The sequence below is a fragment of the Lycium ferocissimum genome, chromosome 1 (assembly GCF_029784015.1).
Source record: "Lycium ferocissimum isolate CSIRO_LF1 chromosome 1, AGI_CSIRO_Lferr_CH_V1, whole genome shotgun sequence".
NCBI classification, from domain to species: domain Eukaryota; kingdom Viridiplantae; phylum Streptophyta; class Magnoliopsida; order Solanales; family Solanaceae; genus Lycium; species Lycium ferocissimum.
Window position 1 is genome coordinate 60,739,248 of NC_081342.1, and position 19,608 is coordinate 60,758,855.

A 19,608-nucleotide genomic window follows, 5' to 3' on the forward strand; every position below is an offset into this window, starting at 1 on the left:
TGAACTTGAGACCTCATGATTCTCAACTCACTTCATTGACTATTAGGCCACAACCTTGTGCCCAAACCTATGCTATAAGGCACATGTTGTTTTTTGTTCCTACTGCCTTCCTCTTTCTTACTACAAATGGTGGACAGGATTGTTGTCCCAATTCTGTACATTTCTGCGTACTGACGTCTATGCCAAACCTCTCACCACAATGGTGACATAAAAAATAAATTTAAAAAAAAAAAAGGAAAATAGCATCACTGTTCTCCCCCAAAACCTCGACTTACACAGTGATTTCTTACAATTGTTTTCATAAAAAGTGCAGGTACACATGACATTCATGTGAAGATTTCAGGTGCCAACTATATTCTAGCATGTTCACAGGATTGCTAGTTAGGTAGTAAAATTAACTTGTGTCAGATGTACAAGAAAGTAATAGAACTCAAATTCTTTTTTTCTGGAGGGAGGGGGTTCATCAACACAGTAAATCAGTACCAAAGCATGAGAAGCAGAAAAGAAATAAAAATCCAGTAGAGTAAGATTACATTTCCGGGACAAAAATTGTCCATTAGAATTTCAGTGGTAATAAAACAGTACTGATACAAGTGAACCACCTTTAAAAGTACAGAAATACAATGGTCATACACAGGTCATGCTATATAAATTAAAACGTTCAAAAAGAAACCCATCCGTGCATCGGGCGGAAAAGATATGCATATACATGGAGAAATAAATGACCTGGTTGCATTAAAAAATGAAAGTCACAGAGACAATCCAACAGCAAACGAGTACTCACATTTGCTGGTATTCGGGATTAAATGCAAGACCCTCTCTGTAAATCAGCTCTTTCATTTGTTCCTCAGTAAGGGCATGCTGTTCAAAATCGAAGCTAAAAGGAGTCATGCAAATGGGCTCGTCACTAATATCATGAAGCGAATTTAGGTAAGGATGTGCAAGCGCGCCTTCAACTGAAACAAGAAACAAAATGCATAATCAAGGAATCAGTACGTAGCAAGATGTAGGCTGTTAAAGGATGCAAATATGGAGATTTGATTTCAGTGTGGCTTTTGACAAGTGCCACGGATAAAATTTATTACAAGATATGAAGACCAAACAATGAAGGTTAGCCACAATGCCTGTCCAATCATGCTGCAAATCATTTGAAGCCATACCAGTGAAATTTAAAATCATAGCTCAAAACTTTAGAGTTTAGACCAAGGAAACCACACAGAGAACAAATAGTAGCACTTTCCTAGGCTAGCTCTAGCATTTGCCCCATCTTTAGTCCACAAAGGAAGAACGTACAATTCTAGGTCTAACAATTCTCCTTTCTTAGTTCATGCTGGAAATGTTATTGGAAACTCTATAGAAATTCTCCGTTTTTTTTTATCAAGTGGAAACTCTACAGAAATAATATTTAGGCCTAGGTAGGATGAGGTTCATCAAAGCCTTCAATATAGATGGCGCTTTAAGATCTCAAACATACTAAGCTAGAGTACAGCTGGCCAGGACTGATATATTGGTTTCATGGTTTAGCTTTTGAGTTATGTATTGTTGTAAGAACACCCCCCCCCCCCCCCCCCCCCCAAAAAAAAAACAAAACATGCAAGCTTTAATAGTTCTTCATTAGTGTAATGCAATAGCATAACTGTTAGCCATCCAATGGTGACGCCACCTCAATCTTGTTTGTCCTTTATTTATTTGTTGTTTTCCATAGAGTGAGCTGATCTTACATTCAAGCATGATCAACCCGACTTTCATCGAGGACAGCCTTTACTCCGTACCTGGCTGATTTGTTTAAACCCTAGTTGGTAGGCCCATTTCTGTCCAACCCTTGAATCAGTGGCTATGTTACTCGGACTCTTCACTTTCGCTGCCGCACCGGTGTCGACACGACATGGGTGTGGGTGTGGGATCCGTACCCGATCTGGTCAACCGATTTTGGGTACTTTGACCAAAATCGACAGAGAAATTCTGGATTTTCTGGACAGATTTTAGCAGAGCTGGATGCAGTTCTTGAAGAAAGGAGGATGACAGAAGATGAGACAGTCAGAAAGGCAACATTGCTGATGGAGCATGAAGAGCTGATTAAAAATGAAGAGATATCATGGAGACAAAAATCAAGATCTCTATGGTTAAAGGAAGGTGATAGAAATACGAAGTTCTTTCACAAGATGGCAAATGCACATAAAAGATACAACAATATTGATCAACTGCTTGTTCAAGGGGAAATAACACAGGATCCAGCCAGGATTGAAGAAGAAATTGTTGGGTATTATCAAAAGCTATTTTCAGAAACAACACAATGGAGACCTACTTGTCATTTTACTAACTGCCCAGTATTGTCAAAGGAGGAGAAGGAGTCACTGCAAGGAAACTTTGAGGAAAGTGAAGTGCTGAAATGTTTAAAATTATGTGCAACTGATAAAACACCTGGTCCAAATGGCTTCACCATGGGATTCTTCATCAAATGCTAGGAGGTGGTGAAGCAAGATATTATGAATACACTGCAAAATTTTCATGAACAAGAAATGTTTGAAAGAAGTTTCAATGCCACATTCATAGCTCTTATACCAAAGAAGAAAGGGGCTAAAGAGATGGGGGATTTCAGGCCAATTAGCTTGATTGGCAGCATTTACAAGATTCTATCTAAAATTCTCACTGAAAGATTGAAAAGAGTGATGGATAAACTGGTAGACTTCCAACAAATGGCCTTCATCAAAGGAAGGCAAATCATGGATGCTGTTTTAATAGCCAATGAAGCAGTAGATTCCAGAATGAAGCAAAAGAAGCCTGGAATTTTGTGCAAACTTGATATTGAGAAAGCATATGACCATGTCAACTGGGGATATCTTCTGAGGTTATTGGAGTTTATGGGTTTTAGGCAAAAGTGGATACATTGGATCAAATACTGTATTTCAACAGTACTTACTTTTCAGTACTGATAAATGGGTCACCAGCAGGTTTTTTCAAAACTCAAAGAGAACTCAGGCAGGGAGATCCACTGTCACCTTTTCTGTTTCTGTTAGCTATGGAGGGTCTCAACAAAATGGTTAAAACTGCAAATTTCAATGGATGGATAAGAGGTTTTGTTGTTGCAAGAGCTGGTAGGGAGAATATGGAGATTACTCACCTACAATATGCAGATGATACTCTCATATTTTGTGATGCAGAAGAAGAACAACTTAAAATCCTAAGGATAATTCTGGTTTTATTTGAAGGATTTTCTGGTTTACATATCAATTGGAGGAAAAGTTTCTTATACCCGATCAATGAAGTGCCAAATATGGAGTTGTTGAATGCTATCTTAGGTGGTGAAATTGGTGATCTACCAACCACTTATCTTGGAATGCCTTTAGGAGCAAAGTCTAAATCCACAAGAATTTGGAACAGTGTGATTGAGAAATGTGAGAAAAAACTGGCAAGATGGAAGACTCAATATCTATCCTTGGGTGGTAGATTGACACTTATTAACTCTGTTCTTGATGCTCTACCAACATACATGATGTCTTTGTTCCCTATCCCAACAGGGATTATCAAAAGGTTGGATGGCATAAGGAGGAACTTTCTGTGGCAAGGGAACAAAGAAAGGAAAGGATATCATCTGGTGAAGCGGAAAGCTTTGTTAGTAGGGAAGAAATATGGAGGCTTAGGGATCAAGAATCTGAAATTTCATAGTAAAGCACTCAGAATGAAATGGTTATGGAAGTACAATAATGATAAATGAGAATCAACTTTTGTGGGGGCAGGTCATCAGAGCTAAGTATGAAGAGGAGGATAATTGGATGACAAAAGTGGTTACTACACCATATGGAGTAAGTTTATGGAGATCCATCAGAGCATTGTGGGATGAATTCAAGCTGAATACCAAGATAAAAGTGGGTAATGGGGTGAAGACTGATTTCTGGAAGGATGTTTGGCATGAGGCAGGAAAGATGGCATCACTTTTCCCAGACATACATAATCTTGTATTGCAGCAGCAAAGGAGTATAGCAGATCATTGGACCCCTCAAGGATGGAGCTTTAATTTCAGGAGGCATTTAAATGACTGGGAAATTCCAAGGGTAGCTGAATGTTTTAGTACAATAGAGCAGTTCAGTGGACTGGAGACAGGGAAAGATGTGTTATGGTGGCAGGACAATAGCAAGGGAATCTTCAAGGTAAATTTAGCTTACAGATGGATGAATCAGGACAGTCAACAACCCAACAACTGGCCATGGAAACACATTTGGAAAACAAAAATTCCACATAAAGTAGCATGCTTTATATGGTTACTAGCTAAGGAGGCAGTGTTGACACAAGAAAATTTGATGAGAAAGGGTTGCCACTATGCTCCAGGTGCTTTTTCTGTGGTGATGATGCAGAGACAGTTAACCATCTATTCCCACATTGCAAGGTAACAGGACAACTATGGAGATTATTCTTAAATCTTAAGGGTATATCTTGGACTATGCCTGGAAGGATTACAGAGGCACTTCACAGCTGGGAGGAAGCAGGGTTGCAAGCAAAGAACAGAGGTAGATGGAGAATTGTCCCTGCAAGCATTTGGTGGACAATCTGGAAGGTGCCAAACTCTAGGTGTTTTGAAAATGTAGAAAATAGTATGCAGAAAATCAAGCTGAATTGTATTATGTTATTATGTTTTTGGTGTAATCAGGTCTATTCCAATGATACAGTCTCCATCATTGATGTATTAGATTCAATGTAGGAGTAGGATCTCAGAAGTAGCAATAACTTTGTAAATATGGTTCAGTACAACCTATGTACTGTTTTGATCAGGATGAAATATAGATACAGTTACCAATTTAAAAAAAAAAAAAAAAAAAAAAAAAATCTGGACAGATTCAATGATTTCTTTAATCAAAACAAAAGCTAAGGTGAAATTGAAGAAAATGGTATACCTTGTATATAGAAATTTCTATGTCCTTCCTTTTCCTTTTTTCTCCTTTCGGGATTCTCCCCTTGATCAATAGATTTTCCTCAAGTTTTCCACATAATATCTCATAATTTAGGTTTTATAACTCTATTTTTAGATATTTGAAGTTTTTTAGCCGAATCCCCACACCCGTATCTATAACTGGATCCGTATCGCCAAATCTTAAAATTTAGATCATGAAGGATCCGACCTCTAGATCCTCACCCGTGTCGGACACCCGCACCAGAGTCCGAGCAACTTAGATCAGTGGTCATTCAATTTCAACAACTCACGGTCGAAAGAGTTTAAAACTCTGTTCTTGTTAATAAAGATGTGGACTGAGGACATAGACTTACTAAAATAAAGAGGTGGGCGTAATGAATTGATACAAGATAACGGTACACATTACATAGAGAAAAAGCATAGTTTCTATTCAACAACATATTTTTCAATACCCTAGGCAGGACAAACATTTATTCACAAAACCAGCATGTTATCCATAAACACCTTTGTACATATCAGCCATGTTAGCTTCTAATTTTAGAGAAAATAATTCATTTTTTGTCTATAGATCAGTTTTGCTTTTCGTTCCTACCCATGTGGATCTAAACATGATTAACAAAACAGCAGGTGCAATTTGCAATTTGTCACATGTAGCCACTTTTTGCAGGAATGCTGTGGCTGCCTGAAGAGCAATGGTTATGTCTTATGAATGATATTACAAACTGGAAAATTTACTTATGTTATGGTTACGAGAGGATTGAAACTTCCTTCATCTCAGTCACGGCAAAAATAATTTGTTCCTTCCACTTATACATCTTCACACATCTCTGTACTGATCATGCTAATATAGGCAACCAGAAATTAATTTTTGTTCCATCCTTTCTAACTAGGCAGATTTACAATCTAATTATCATCAACAGGAATAATAAATCGTAATACACCTATTATTTTCCATAGGCCAACCAATGGGGCCATATAGTTGTATATATTCTCCAGAAAGTAAATTTTCACTACTTATTACGGGGCTACAATAGGTATCTAAACCGAGTGCTTGAAAGCATAGATACCTTAATCCCTTGCCAAAAGGCAGATAATTAATTACTTCGAGTGGAGCAAAATTTTTGTGTTTTTTTCCTTTTTCTCAAGGTAACAAATTTAATTAGAAACGAACGAAGGTGGGATTCGACCCCTAGCATCAACAACAAAATAACCACAATTTACAATAATAAACTGCATGCAAAGCAATATGTGCATTGTTAGAGCATTATTGTTATCCATCAAGTAAAATTATGAGAAGGTAAAAATCCTACCACTGTATCCAGATAAGAAGATACGTTTTTGGGTGTGAACTCCCACAATTATCACGTAGAAACTTTATTTGTCTGACAAGTAGGTAAATATACATACCAGCAATTCCAGTTCAAAAAAATACATACTTGCAAAGACACACAAGTACGCTTCCATGCATAAAGGAATAATTTAACATACAGATAGAGAAATGAATAATGCAGCTAGTAGAGAAGCATTTCAGGGGTTCCTCACCAGTGAGTCTCCTTCTGGGATCAAATGTCAACATTTTCTCAACAAGATCAATAGCAGCAGGGTTTACATGTGGAAATTTTTCGACAAATAATTGTCGACGGTAAAGAGGAAGTTGTCTGATGTACCGCTTTGCATTCTCATTCAAAAACTCCATTTCAGCCTCAGACGGGGTGCCAATCAACTGCAAGAAGTCTCTCATAAGAATAACTTAAGTATGAATAATCACATCTGAGCATGACCTTAAATATAAGAGAGTGATTCTCAGTCATTGCAGCAAGGATTATGAAATTAATTATACAAATAATGAATGCTAAATCCAGCAGTCAAATCATGTTGTCAATAATTAGAGAGGTCTCACTCAAAAACTCCATTTTGGCCTCGGAACTCGGAAGGAGCTAATCTACTGCAAATAGTTCCTTCATTAAAATAAATAAACATGAACAATAACATTTAAACGTGAAACTAATATTAGAGAGTGCTCTCGGATATTGCAGTGTTAAATCAATAATTTAAAAAATGATGATTAATCCAAAATCCGAATCATCCTGTCAAAGTGTCAATAGATGGAGAGTGGAGAGAGCGTAGCAAGGTTAACTCATTGTATCTTGTCCACATTTGGAGAAAGCACTGAACGTATCCATATCCACTCTTCGGAGAAAAACTTACACATCTGATTGTTCCTTATTCTTTTAATGCTCTAGAAAAGCAGGCTGTTCAAAGTACAAATGCTCGTTCACTCCTGCAGTACCTTCTCCTTCTGGTTTCCTAGATCTATAACATGATAGTTTTCTCTGTTTCTAGCTAGATTTGCAAATAACTGACAACAAATTATAACCACTGAAAAGGTGACGCGGAGAAAAAAGTAGAGGTATACAACATAGATAAAAGTAAATATTTTAGGGGGAAGATTGGAGACAGTTTGGTGAAAAATTTTGACAAAAAAGATACCTCCATAAGTAGACGTAGCTGGTGTACATGATCTCTACCAGGAAACAGAGGCTTTCTGTCCATCAATTCCATGAAAATGCAACCGACTGACCAAACATCAATAGCTGCAGTATAGTCAGAAGAATTTAACAAAAGCTCCGGAGGTCGGTACCATCTTGTCACAACATATTCGGTCATAAAGTCAGTTTCAGAAGTGACACGAGCTAGCCCAAAATCACATATCTTTAAATCACAATTGGCATTCAAGAGGAGATTGCTAGGCTTCAAGTCCCTATGCAAAACATTTGCAGAATGTATGTATTTCAACCCACGGAGGATCTGATACAAGAAATACTGCACCAAAAAAAAACATAAAACTAGTTATTATACAGATGAATTTGGCAGAATAATGCACCATAACATATATGTATGTATGTATGCATGTATAAAGCAACACTGAATGTTATAGAGATAGAATGATAAGAAAGAGAGACAAGAGAAGTTTTTAGAGTCCTTGTAAGAAGAATTTTGAACAGATCTAATTAGGTACTGTGTAAATATGGTTTCCAGCACAATCTTTGTGCTGATGAATATATTGATACCTTTATTTAAAATAAAATAAAAACACAGACAAGATAATCAACATATTTCTTCATTATAGAAACAGAGAGTAACCTTCTGCATTGTTCAGCATAACAGCAGATATAGCAAGTGTATGTTCTTGGACAAGGTTTTCACCAAAACCTAAAATAACCAATTTAAGATGTAGCACTTAGACTAGATAAAGCAATGAAGTGTATATTCTTGGATAACTTTTTCATCAAAAACTGAACAATAACCAATATAAGATATTAAACTTAGACCATGCATCTACAACTAATCTCCATTAGTAGGGATCTTAGCAGCTCAGTTGGTTGGCTACCTGAACTTTCACCTTGTTGGTGAGGGTTCGAATCCCCACGTTGTAATCCTCTTCCCCAAAAAAAAAAAAAAAAAAAAAACACAACTAATCTCCATTACAGAATTCTCAAATTACCAACCTCGCAAATTTTTGAAAAATAGTAATTATATTATTTATGTTGCACCAAGAAGCTGCTGTCAAAAGTATTTACAAGTCATAAACCAAAAGAGGGTACTTATTATACATGGTCAAGCATTTAACAAACACATTGTTTTTAGAGTCTTATTGTAATTTGTTCATGTTCTATTATGAAAAAGAGAGCTTAGAAATGACATGACCTTTTATACTCATTCTCTAGCCTCTCACTCTTAACCTAAACTATCATTCTCTTTAAAGATTTGTCTTTGACCCCTCTACTGTGGCTTCCCCCTCTTCTCTTCCAGCTCTATTTCCAGTCTTCCAGAGGTATCTAATGTTACATCTGGAAATAAGATATGATTTTATGTTGTTTATGCACCAGCAATGCATCACTGTTACACTTTATATCAAAATAGTACGATAAGTTTATCCTTACGAGGCAAACCTATACAAAGAATACATCATACAAGAAAAACACAATGATACAGTACATAGCATCAAAGACTAGTTGGTTTTTGATAAGAAGCATCAAAGACTAACTGTCGATGTTTTCTTTACAGAAAAATAGTATGACTTAACTCACAAGACCAAGCAACTAGAAAAGTTCAAAATAATTTAAGAACACTTTTTTGTATGATTTATATTTTCTGTAAAGGAAGAAAACTTACTTTTATAAAGTTTGGCTAGACTAGCAGGAGATAAGACTAGCATAGGTTTTCACTTAATACATATTTTTCCGGTGCACCCTGTTGGTGAATTAAATTTTCTAAATGTTTTTAAAAATTCTTTTTAAACTATCCATAGGGGGTAAGGGGGAACACGGAAGGGGATTACAAGGTGGGGAATAGAACCCTCACCAACAACGTGAAAGTCCAGGTAGCCAACCAACTGGATTAGTAAGATTCCCTGTTGGTGAATTCATAAATGATATTTGACTTGTCAAGAAAACAAAAAGAATATCCCAAAATGAGCACTTCCAAATTTTCTTTTGTCCACTACTATCCAATATGATCTATGTACTTATCCAAGTAAGTTAAAAAATGAGCATACTGCCCATGAAAAGAGAAGGAAGAAAGATACAAACAGCATACTGCTGTAATTAGATTGTCTGTGGTTGACCATTGCTACCAATTTTCACTTGATATGTCTAAATGGACATCGTAGATTTGCAGTCACTAATGCTCACGCAGTCACCCTAATATGACAACGAAAAGACCTAAACATTTCAAGTTTTTCTAGCTTTAGAAGGGTACTGCTTTTCCAAAAATAAAGATGATAATGTGATCCATGTCCTTATCCAAATAAGAGGAAAACGAGCATACTACCATTCAAAAGAAAAAGAAAAAAAATTATGAACAGCATATTGATGAAAACAAATTGTCTATTATTGAACATTAGTACCACTTTCCACTCGAAATAAGTTCTTTGATCAGGTAAATATTTTCATTAATCACAAGGCCAAACTCGGCCGTATACATAGTATACCAAAAAGTAAAGAACCTACAAAAATATATGGTTCTCTAAAAAAGACACCCAATCCTCTATACAATCCGGAACTACATGGTTGCACCCAAAATAAATAAGGGATCTAAGACTACTCCTCAACTATCAAAAACTCAATTCTGCCCCTTCAAAACCGCATGTTTCTCTCTCCAAATGATCCATGTCACTGCCATAGGAACATGTAACGACCCATTTGGTCGTTTAGCACTTTTAGGCCTAATATTCCTAAAACACCCTTTTCGTGGTCTAATCTTGCTGTCTATAGTCTGCGATAACGGGTGATTCGGTTATTTAATTGACGAGTTTTAGTCCTCATTTGACATTCGAGGACGAATGTTCTAAAGGAGGGGAGAATGTTAGACCCCGTATTTTATACGTCGAGTTATTCGCGAAAGAATCAACGTGAGATAGAAACTTCGGATTTTAATTTCTAAACTAGAACTAATCGGTTACAAATTTTACTTAGTACAAGAATGTTGTTGGAAATTAGGAACTACTTAATTGTGGTGTTAAGTTAAAATTAGTGGCAACAATGAGCCAATATGAACATTAACATGCCATGTCCAAAAGATGACTCAAAGTCATCTTAAATAAGACTATTATGGGAGACATACAAATATACATTTAAATGTGATTCATCCACTACACTTTCATTATATTGTGGACAAATAAATTGGAAGAAATATACATGTATATTCGAAGGAGCTGAAATTTGGAGGAGGAAAAGGTTAGTCATGCAATTGAATATTGAAGCATGCATTACTTTATAAAAGTATACATTATTTTAGGAAGACATAACATGGTGGAGGGATCATTTCACATTAAATATGGATCATTCATCTTGGAATGATTACAGGGACAAAGGGTAGTGTGTGAATCATTCACCACACATGATATTGTCTTGTAAACAATTGAAAAGAAAGAAGAAAGGAAACAAAGGTGAAAAATCAGCCAACACACTTAGCCGAAAGTTGAAGAGAAAAAAAAATTAGAAAATTTTAAGTGTAAAGTTAATGGAATGAATCATGCCATAAGTGGAGCATGTGACCAACTTGGAGGCATCAAAGTTGAACCAAATAATGACCAAGATCAATCAGCCATTCCAACACCAATGTTCATGATTTTATACAATTCATTTCAACTATAACCTCATGGTTATTATCATGTTCCAACATCAACACACCTTATTTCATGCATACAACTTATATTCACACATCTACATCACTGCCTTTAATACATGAAAAGAAAAAGATCTTACCTTGAAGCCTAGAGAGAGAGATGGAAATTTCTTGTTGCTCCAAAGACTATCTTCACGTTTTAGGGGGTTGAAACACCTTGAAAATAATTTTTGGATCAAGACTCAAAGCGAGCCCTAACTCTAGAGGTTTTCTTTCTTTGTATTGAAATACGATGGGATTTCTTAGTCATTATTTGGTTCACATTCTCCCAAGTTGGTCACATGCTCCAGGCATGATTCATTCCATTAACTTCTAATTTTTTTTCGAATGTGTTGGGCTGATTTTTCACCTTTGTTTCCTTTCTTCTTTCTTTTTCAATTGTTTACAAGACAATACAATGGGCGGTGAATGATAAACTACCCTTTGTCCCTTGTAATCATAAATAATGATCCATATTTAATGTGAAATGACCCTCCACCATGTTATGTCTTCCTAAAATAATGTATACTTTTATAAAGTAATGCGGTGCTTCAATATTCAATTGCATGACTAACCTTTTCCTCCTCCAAATTTCAGCTCCTTGGCGATATAGATATTTCCGACCACTTTGAAAAGAAAGTGTAGTGTTTTAGGAATGTATATTTGTAGTCTCCCATAATAGTCTTATTTAAGATGACTTTGAATCTTTTGACCAAATGGGTCATTGTTACCACTAATTTTAACTTAACACCACAATTAAGTAGTTCCTAATTTCCAAAACATTCTTGTACTAAGCTCGTCTATCTCGTTGATTCTTTTCGCGAATAACTCGACGATAAAATACGAACATTCTCCCTCCTTTAGAACATTCGTCACTCGAATGTCGGCAGGACTAAAACTAAAGAATCTTTATCGCGATAGGACAATGCGGGGTGTTTTAAACCTAAAAGTGCTAAACGCCAAATGGGTCGTTATAAACATTTCTCTCTCGCCTTACTAGCAATGCGGGGAACCTCACGGGAATGCATCATAAACATTTCTCTCTCGCCTTACTAATGGAACTCCTAGATAAAAGACCTAATTTTCATATTTCCAAATTCAAATTTTCCCCCATCCTCGGTTTTCGAATACAAACCTTTTTTTGTCGAAATGTTCTAATCTATATAACCAAACCTATGAACGTTATCGATAGGCCTACAATTTTCCTTAGAACCACACCAACCTTAGAATAAGACGCAAACCTTGCCCACTCGAACCGGTAAAGTATTTTGATTTCACTAACCCTTTTCACCATTCTTAAATTTTCTTCGTACCACGACTTCTTAGGAATACATGAAGACCAACCGAAACCACAACATACTTTGCAGTGAAAGACTCCTTTAGCACTAGCGGAGCAACCTTAAGCGATCCCAACAAACCGATCCACTCATAATCGACCTTGCTAATTCTAAGTCTTACTTACACCTCCAATCACAATGCGAAGCATACCATCAATACGCACGAGCCAAGTTCGTAGGACACCATCCGATCACCCTATAACCTCTTTGCGACCATAGTACCTTAAATCACTACCAAGTACTAACGTAACCCATTAATTAAATCATACTTTAACTCAACGGAATCCACAAACCCGCTTTTCATGGATAAACCCCAATTTCTACTTTAGAAATTCCGGATTAAAGTTTAAACTAAGGAATTGAATCAAGGGAAATACCTATATTATGGTTTAGACCTTACTCTATCAAGGAACTTGGAGAACGCCTTTGAATTCTCCTAAGTCCACGCTTTCAATATTATGAGAAACCCCAAAGCAACATTAATAACAAAAATGCCCAGCTGTTCTGCCTCGTTTCTCGTGCCAACTGATCCCAAAACTCGCTTTTGATGCTTCCAATGGATTCCTTGTGAAATTTCACTCAAGTTAGGCTTTTGAATCACTCAGTTTGACCTTATAATGAATGAGATATGGTGGTTTAAAGTTTTTGGAAAGACTGCAGATTTTTAATACGAATTTCAGTAGCAATTTCGCAACTTTTAAGCAAAATTACACCAGAAAAACTAGCAGTGAATTCCTTTAGTAAAATTGTCATATCTCCTCATACGATGGCGAAACGCGAGGAGACTTGTTGCTACGGCCTAGAAATTACGATACGGATCTAACGGTTCAATCGAAACACAAAACAAAGGTTGTTTGCTCATTATGGTACCCTTTTGCTCAAAACGACGTCGGGACAAAAAAAACAAACATCATACAACCGAATACGTCAGAAACTCATCGGAATCAAATCAAAGTTTGTGGACAAGTCCAAAATCATCATACGAACACTGCTCGAACTCTCGAAAACATCCAAACGGGATCATTTTGATCCGTTTTTATCAAGGTGAACTCAAATTTCTTGACTTAACCGGTTCTCGACCAAAGTGACTCAAATCACGCCGAACCTCTTCGGAACCAAACCAACGACTCGACTAAGTCATAAATCACATTCTAGACTTAAAAGAACTATCAGAATTCAATTTCGGCCACGTTTACTCAAAAGTCAACTTTCGCTCAACTTAGAACTTCAAAATTTCAAAACTTATATTTTCTTCTCTGATTCTCCGATCTCCTCGGGAATGACACCACCAATCCCCATAAGCCATAAACATCAATATTAACAGAATCAATAAATTTTGAATCCGAGTCTTATTTCGTTCCGTGACCATCTTTTCACCATAAAGAGGCATATTTAATGCTAAAACCATTTTAATTATCAAAAGCTAACCAAACGAACTCTAAAATTAGCTCCATCAATTTCTACAGGTCATAAATAATATTTCAAATCTAACAAAATCTTCAAATCGCCAATCAGAACACGTTTCCCCAAAATAAATAATTTATTCAAATAATTGAATTCCAAAATTTTCATAATGAAACCTTCTCTCAAAGTGGATCAAATGATATCCGTTGACTTCAATTTTTGCAAGCGAGTCAAAATAAATACTACGGAGCTTCTAGAATGGACGATACGTCAAAAAGATAATCGATTTTCAAACGACCGCTCGTCGCTCAAACCTCGTTAATATTCTCATATTCTTTCGTCGAAGTACCTTGCCAAAAATCCTTAATGGAAATAATTCCCTTTCTCCTTAGTTCATAAGTTCACTAACGTGATCACCGATATCTAAAAGTATTTCACCATTAGTACTAGTCACACCATCATCATTCGTTACCGTAAATAATTCCATTGACCCGTACCTTATTCAATAGTCCTCGAAAAGGGTGCTCACATAATGAATAACCAACCATTACTTAACTATACCGAACCGTACACATCTAACTAACCGTGTATATATATATATTATATATATTTTTTTTTTACGCCTTTGTCACGTCATCACAATAACACTCTTACCAAAATACCATAAGAACTCTTTTTGCTATACGCTTCCCAAACCGATCATATCATCGAACAAATCGCTCTTATTAAGCCATAAATGCATTTTTTTCTTTTTGAGAAAACCCAATACTATAAATATGGAGGTCCCCATGACCACATGAATCACCAAACTCCCGTCTCTTGACCAACCTCACAATAACGAGCCTAATCACGACTCCGCACACATTCATTCAACCTCAAGTCATAGCTAGAAACCGAACTTAGTCATGCATCTGAGAGATAGGACAACACGGCTCGTATTTTACCACATCATGTCGGTTCAAACAACCGTTCGCACAAGAATTTAAACGAGCTCTCATCATAACATGGGAAGAAGGTAAAACATAGAAGTTCGACATTCTCAAGTTACTTGGGATCGACTAGATACCTTAATTTGAATGAAGTAGCACGAAATAATGAAAGAATGCGAATTTTCCTAGATGTCCCATAGCCTCCCTTATAAGTGTGGCGCGCGACACACCCAACTTAGGACTCTACAGACATTGCTCTTGTACTTATAGGCCACCTAAGCTCGTACAAACTTGTCACGACCCGAATCATGGATCGATGTTCGGCACTTGCAAAATCTAACCTCCCACTGGTGGGCGAACCATCGTTATTTAATTTTACATTGCGAGACAATTTGATACAACATGCGGAATAAATACTTTTATTATAAGAAATGTCACAAATCTAATCTAGACTTGTATTAAAACAAGAAAGAATGAAGTTAAGAATTTGAATAGAAAGTTAATCAGTTAGTATAGAATATCGTTATAAATAGAGAACAATCTTAAGGAGAGACTGCGGGTTGCAATATCTCAAATAGCTCGCTGAAATCGCCTTTGAGTATGTATATCTCTGGCTTAGGTTTTCTTTCTTTGTGTTGTGTAGTTGAAATGAATTGAAGATGGACAAAAAGATGGTCATTATTTGGTTCACTTTGATGCCTCTCGAAGTTGGTCACATGTTCTACTTATGGCATGATTCATTCCCACGGACTTTACACTTAAAATTTTCTAATTTTTTTTCTCTGTTCAACTTTCGGCTAAGTGTGTTACATGATTTTTCACCTTTGTTTCCTTTCTTCTTTCTTTTCAATTGTTTACAAGACAATATCATGTGTGTGGTGAATGATTCACACTACTTTTATTGTTGTAATCATTCCAAGATGAATGATCCATATTTAATGTGAAATGATCCTCCAAAATTAAGTTATGTCTTCCTAAAATAATGTATGAACATTAACATGCCATGTCGAAAAGATGACTCAAAGTCATCTTAAATAAGACTATTATGGGAGACATACAAATATACATTTAAATGTGAATTAATTACGTTTTCATTATATTGTGGACAAATAAATTGGAAGAAATATACATGTATATTATTTATACACATAAGAAATATATAAGGAGGAAAAGGTTAACTTTGCGAGTAATATTGAAGCACCCTAAGTTACTTTATAAAAGTATACATTATTTTAGGAAGACATAACATGGTGGAGGGATCATTTCACATTAAATATGGATCATTCATCTTGGAATGATTACAATATAATGTAAGGGTGTGTGAATCATTTACAATGATATTTGTATGTCTCCCAATTGAAAAGAAAGAAGAAAGGAAACAAAGGTGAAAAATCTTTTGACAACACACTTAATGTTCATATTGAAGAGAAAAAAAAATTAGAAAATTTTAAGTGTAAAGTTAATGGAATGACTCATGCCATAAGTGGAGCATGTGACCAACTTGTAGGCATCAAATTGAACCAAATAATGACGAAGGAATCAGCCATTACATTCATTTCAACTTCACAACAAAGAAAGAAAACCTAGAGAGGGAAAGAGGAAGCTTTCTGCCAAGGGCTGATTTTTGAGCCCTTTGAGTCTTGATCCAAAATTATTTTCCAAGGTGTTTCAACCCTTTAGAAGGTCCCTAAAAACGTGAAGATAGTCTTTGGAGCAACAAGAACCATTTCCATCTCAAGTCACCAACTGTAGCCACAGTAGAGAGTCAAGTTGTCAAGTTAAGATCTAACTTTCTTTTTCATGTATTAAGGGTGATGTAGATGTGCGAATATAAGTTGTATGCATGAAATAAGGTGTGTTGATGTTGGAAGTAATAATAACCATGAGGTTATATGTGTTGATTTTGAAGTATGATTGTACTTGACGAACATGAATCGTACGTACAAAATCAGCGAAAGTGGTGTTGGAATGTTGTTGTGGCGTAGGACTCGTTTGGTGGAATTAAAGGACTGATTTTCTTTAATAAATATGGTTGTTACTATCATAGATCTCGAAGGTAAAAAGAATGAAAGAATTGAAGGTTAAAGGTGAAGTTAAGTGTTAGTATGAAAATAAAGTGAATCTATGATTTTATGTGAGTGATGTTGAAGCACGGTGTAGCCGTATGTGGATGTTTGTGAGGAAGTTAGTGAGCTCGTTTTTACTTGATATTTTGATTGTTATTATCATGAATTTTATGATGGAAATGAAGGTGTTTAATGATTGGGTTGAAACCTAAAGTCGTTTGAGAATTGTTGTAAGATTATAGAAATGACGATATAGCGTAGTTGCGTATGAATTGATGTTGTACTTGTCTTGTGGATAGCTGGTCATAACTGACTGAAATTATATGAAAAGAAGACATGAAATGATGTATAAAAAAATCGCATGTGGTTGGCTTAGTAATATTTAAGTAAACGTTTACAAGAATTCCGAACATCGTTATGTTGTCGGTTAGAGAATTTGTTTTGGATGTGTTGGTTAAAGCACTGTTTGGACTTGTGTTTTCATAAAGTTGAAAGAATAATTATAAGTTAAGAACATACATCATATTGTATGTTGGATGAAATCGTTATAAGTTGTTACATGCAAACGTTAAACAAACTAATAAAAGTAACTTGAGAATGTCGAAGCCGTATGTGAATCGTTATTGCATGTTATGAATGTGGGTTGTTTAGAATATTGTGTGGAGTCGTCCGGATTGGTATTGAACGCATAATTATTGATGTTGGATTGGTTGTATGTTTTTGGTTTAGATACAAGAGAAAACGTCGCCTAACATCTAGAAAGGAGTTACTAACGTTAGAATACGTTCGAATCTCCCTTCGTAGCTTAACCATAGTTGTTGGCGTCTTAATATAGGTTGAAGTATTATTGGGTAGCGATACACATATTGTGTGACGAATAAGCGCTAAAGACCTTGTCCGACCGGAAGCAACGGAAAAGAAAAACTTTAGCGTGAAAGTTCATGACACATTCACCTGTTGATGAGGTAGGTTACGGTTTTACTTTATGTCTGAACTCACATAGGTTAGCAAAACGTATGTAAATAATGGGGGGGGGGGGGGGGGGGATGAAAGCATGATAGGTTTTCATGCGTAGATTGTGGAGGTAAATTCCGTCTAGGTTGATATTGTCGGTATTCATGGGCTTGTCGCCCGTTATTGTGATCTTGTTACGGATCGTCATTATTCGCGATATTGTTGTATTTTGTCAACTGTATTGTGATTTCATGTACTTGATATAATTTCTCTCTTGTTATCTCGGCTGGTCATATGGAAGAGGAAGGTTATTCTTGAGACGAATATTATTACCACTTTAGTATGAATCTATGGAACCTATAATGCGGTGATTATTGAGGTTGATTTCATGCGAGGCGCATCCCATATTCTATGTGCTATTTGATGTAATTATCACCTAGTTGTATCTTTATCACATACTAGCTCACTCACCTTATGAAAGGGAAGGGTAATATTGATTATTGAGCCATGGACAATAATATGACTTGTACTTGTTTATTGCATATTGGTGATATAGTTGAGACTGATATCATGCATGACATGCTTCCATATTACTTTTATGTTTTCCTAATGGTGAGGAGAGTGATTGAGAGACTCTCACGGGTCTTTCTTAGGAGATTGAGAGTGACGGAGAGACTCGAGGTCTTCTGCTAGGAGATTGAGAGTGACGAGAGACTCAGGGTCTTTCTGGGAGATTGAGAGTGACGTAGAGACTCCGAGGTCTTTCTTGGGAGGTGAGAGCGAATGATAGCCTCAGGGTTTACACGAGAGAGCACGAAGTGGTACATGGACTTCGGGTCCCCCATGGGTCATGACTATGAGGCATTGCCATAGCAAATGTGTGTACGAGTGGAGCGTGAGAGGTGACTCTTGCATTGCATAACATTTACATAGCACGACATTGCATTGCATAGCACTCCATTTTGAATTGTATTCATGTCATTGCATGGCACATTCTACGATTGATTTTAATTTGTGAATTATTGAGTTGTTGTTGTAAGTAATTATTTTAAAGACTTATGGACTCGAGGTTTGGAGATTTTCCCTAGGCTTATAACTGAGATTTAGAGATCCCTTGTGATTATCGTCACGACTAGACTTTCATATGTGCTATGTGGGGTGTGTTTGATTACTTATCCGCTTACTTGTTAGTTGCTTCTTGTTTATATGCGTGAACTAACCATTGTCGGCTTTATATACCTACGAGCCTTGTGTTGTGCTCATACTACTTTTGCTACACTTTTCCGGAGTGTAGAGTTATTTTCGAGTGTGATGTTCGGAGTCTCGCAGCCCAGTTTCGAGCATTAAATCAAAGACGTTTGGGGTGAGCTATTGCATATTCTGAGTCTCTCCTTAGATTTATTGTTCTCTATCCTTAAACAACGAAGTCGATCCGTTTAGTCCGTTATCTATTCAAATTGTAAACTTCTTAGAAGCTTTTGTATGAGTCTAGACCGGATTTTGGGAATTTCTTATAATAAAGTATTTATTCCGCGTATGTTGTATCAAATTAAGGTAGTTATACGAAGGGTTTCGCCCGCACGAGGAGGGTTAGTGTGGGTGCCTCGTGATCCGTGATTTGGGTCGTGACGGAACAAAATTCCATGCTGCGTTTCTCCTTGCTTAACTTCTAGGTTTTCAGCCAAAATATGGGTCTTTCCTGAGATCTCGGCATTGCCCAGACATACCAAACCGGCCTAAACACGCCCCGCTTGATCTTGTGCCACAGCTGATGTAGAAGAAGATGATCTGTCTTCGCCCGCCTCGCCCCTAAATAACACCCCCGTGCAAACAACTTTTTTTTT

At 36.5% G+C, this 19,608-nt stretch overlaps 1 protein-coding gene across 1 annotated transcript in view; it reads right to left on the minus strand.

Moving 5' to 3' along the window:
- Positions 1-492: 492 nt before the first annotated feature.
- The window catches only part of LOC132056611 (mitogen-activated protein kinase homolog NTF4-like), a 31,600-nt gene continuing 12,484 nt past the window's right edge, over positions 493-19,608 (minus strand). The window contains exons 4-6 of the mRNA XM_059448891.1: positions 7,397-7,729; positions 6,449-6,629; positions 493-956 (exon numbers count right to left, since the gene is read on the minus strand). Coding sequence (XP_059304874.1) covers positions 781-956; positions 6,449-6,629; positions 7,397-7,729 — 690 coding nt within the window. The 3' untranslated portion in view covers positions 493-780. The remainder of the gene's footprint in view (positions 957-6,448; positions 6,630-7,396; positions 7,730-19,608) is intronic.